Source organism: Salvelinus sp. IW2-2015, unplaced genomic scaffold (genome assembly GCF_002910315.2).
Source record: "Salvelinus sp. IW2-2015 unplaced genomic scaffold, ASM291031v2 Un_scaffold5393, whole genome shotgun sequence".
Classification (NCBI taxonomy): domain Eukaryota; kingdom Metazoa; phylum Chordata; class Actinopteri; order Salmoniformes; family Salmonidae; genus Salvelinus; species Salvelinus sp. IW2-2015.
Window position 1 is genome coordinate 14,524 of NW_019946658.1, and position 2,560 is coordinate 17,083.

A 2,560-nucleotide genomic window follows, 5' to 3' on the forward strand; every position below is an offset into this window, starting at 1 on the left:
GCGACTTCCAAGGCATCTACCGTCTTCGCTGGAATGAAATGATTCTCTCTGCTGCATATCGTACACTTGAACAGAAGAAATGGAACGCACCGCAGCTTATTCCATTAGCAGATGACGTAAAAAAATACACATGTACTTAGATGAAAAGAGAGAAACAATACTACAACCAACTGTGCGATGAGAAAACCTCAGAAAATGGAGCAATCTAGCAAAAGTGATACTGGCTCAGATGATTATCTTCAACAGGAAAAGAGAGGGAGAGGTGTCAAAGATGTCTGTGGCAACATTTCACTCCAGGGACAAATCCCCACTTAACAAAGATGTTGCAGTGGCGCTAACAGAGGTTGAGAGACTACTCTGTGCGCATTTTGAACGCATTGAAACCTGTGGGAAGCGTGGCAGAAGGTGCCTGTAATCCTTACTCCAGTGATGGTGGAATCTTTAGAGCTGCTTATCAAAGAGCGGTGCTCATGTGGAGTGAGCGAAGGAAATATCTACTTATTTGCCAGGCCAGGATATGATACACATTTTCGGGGAATGACTGCATCCGCGCCTATGCCAAACAATGGGGTGCCAAGTTACCTGAAGCATTGTCATCAACTAAACTACGAAAACAGGTTGCCACCCTCTCCAGAGTGTTAAATCTCAATGATACAGAACAGGACCAGTTTGCTGACTTCTTGGGTCACGACATTCGGATTCATCGAAAGTTCTACCGTCTTCCAGAGGGAACGCTTCAGTTGGCCAAAATAAGTAAAATACTGATGGCATGTAACAGGGCAGATTGGCAGAGTTCAAGGGGAAAAGTCTGATCAAATAACCATCAGTCCCAGTGGTAAGTTTACCCCCAGTGTTTAGTTTAATGGCAAAAAGTTTACACTGACAATAAAAACAAAGGTTTTGTTTTGCGCAGATTTAGCTTGCTCAATTTAGCATTCTTCTTTTGGCCATCTTTTAGAAAAAAGCATGGCTGAAAATAATGAGGCTGCAGACTCTTGTTCATCAGAGAACGACTCTAGAGAGAGAGTCATCATCTGAAAAATCCTATGAAGAAAATCTGACCGGTATGCCTATACCTTACATAGATATGGACGTATTCTTAATTACAATGTCCTTTTCGAAAAATACATGTTTTCCACTGATGTTTTCCAGGAGAGATGTCAGCGATTCGGGCCAAACAGCCAATGACTAAGGGAAAGCTGGGACAAAAGAGAGGCTCACATGGTTAGACTGTTTCCTGCTGTCTTCAGTCAGTGCATTTTCACTCTGGCAAAAAATGCTGACTCTAATTTCTTGTGCACTGATTTAACTTGCTGCAATTTGCTTTTGTTTTTATTGTCTTTTACAAACTGTTATGTCTGAAGAAATTGATGCTGCAGCCACTGATTGTGCATCAGAGAACGACTCTGAGAGAGAGGAGTCGTCTGAAAAATCCTATGAAGAAAATCTGACCGGTATGCCTATACCTTACATAGATATGGACGTATTCTTAATTACAATGTCCTTTTCGAAAAATACATGTTTTCCACTGATGTTTTCCAGGAGAGATGTCAGCGATTCGGGCCAAACAGCCAATCACCAAGGGAAAGCTGGGACAAAAGAGAGGCTCACATGGTTAGACTGTTTCCTGCTGTCTTCAGTCAGTGCATTTTCATTCTGTAGTGTCAACGTATAGTACAGTGCTGGTCCAGATCAATCCTGTCTTCATCAGTTGGTGTATTTCCAACCATGCCAGTACAGAACGGATTAGTTTGGATTGGACACAAGTCAAGACGTTAGATCTGAACTAGTGTGTCAGGATAGATGATAACACAGAAGGATTACCACACTTTACATTGTTTTTCCTGGGTGAGGGAACTTAATTTAATAAGTATTGCTTTTATTAGAAGGTTTACATTGCAAACAATTTGATGGGCTTAGATTCCATACAGATTGAGTCTGCCTTGATGTCAGCATTGCACATTCTTCTCTCACATCCTTATCTATGTAGTTATTTAGTTGGGATTGTTAGTTTAACCTCAACACACTTTGCAGAAACAGCTGCAACCTTGTAGAGTTAATACAGAGATGAACACATACTGTATTGTACTCAACCTTTATTTAATGTAGTCATTCATAATGTCATCTCTTTCCAAAGGTGCCAAAGGAACAAAAAGGTTTTGGTCGACAATAGAGGTGGATGCAGTTGAAGATTCCTTGATGAATTTTATCCGAATGGGAAAAACGCCTGGAAAACAAGACTGTGAGAAATGCATTGCTGCTTCTGGCCAAGCGCTAGTAAACAGGGACTGGAGAGCAGTAAAGTTCTATGTACACAACAGAATAGTTGCAGATCAGAGAAAATAAGTGTATAAGATGCTTCTATCTTGGTGTACCTCTGAGGATTTAATGGGACTTACTTGACTTAAGCTCATAGGCAGTTAATGAATGTCCTCCATCTCACTCTGTTTGGGGGAAGTTTTCCCAGGTGGGTTGTTCACTTTTGGAGTGATTAAGGTCTCAAGAATACAAAGCCTGCTGACTTTGAATGTTACAGAAAAATAAAAAACATTTTTCTAAA

The 2,560-nt window shown here is 40.8% G+C and overlaps 1 protein-coding gene across 4 annotated transcripts in view; it reads left to right on the forward strand.

The window, feature by feature from the left end:
- LOC112078212 (uro-adherence factor A-like) overlaps window positions 1-2,560 on the forward strand; it is a 6,739-nt gene extending 4,179 nt beyond the window's left edge. For 2 of the 4 annotated variants that reach the window (XR_011478515.1, XM_024144511.2), the window contains 5 exons: window positions 959-1,064; window positions 1,153-1,224; window positions 1,365-1,454; window positions 1,543-1,614; window positions 2,138-2,560. Coding sequence is in view for 2 of the 4 variants with exons in the window: in XM_024144511.2 (XP_024000279.1) it covers window positions 959-1,064; window positions 1,153-1,224; window positions 1,365-1,454; window positions 1,543-1,614; window positions 2,138-2,346 (549 nt within the window). In the remaining 2 variants the exon portion in view is untranslated. Of the gene's footprint in view, window positions 1-8; window positions 836-958; window positions 1,065-1,152; window positions 1,225-1,364; window positions 1,455-1,542; window positions 1,615-2,137 lie in introns of those variants that run through there. The other 2 variants (XR_002895627.2, XM_024144512.2) reach the window with 2 other exon arrangements.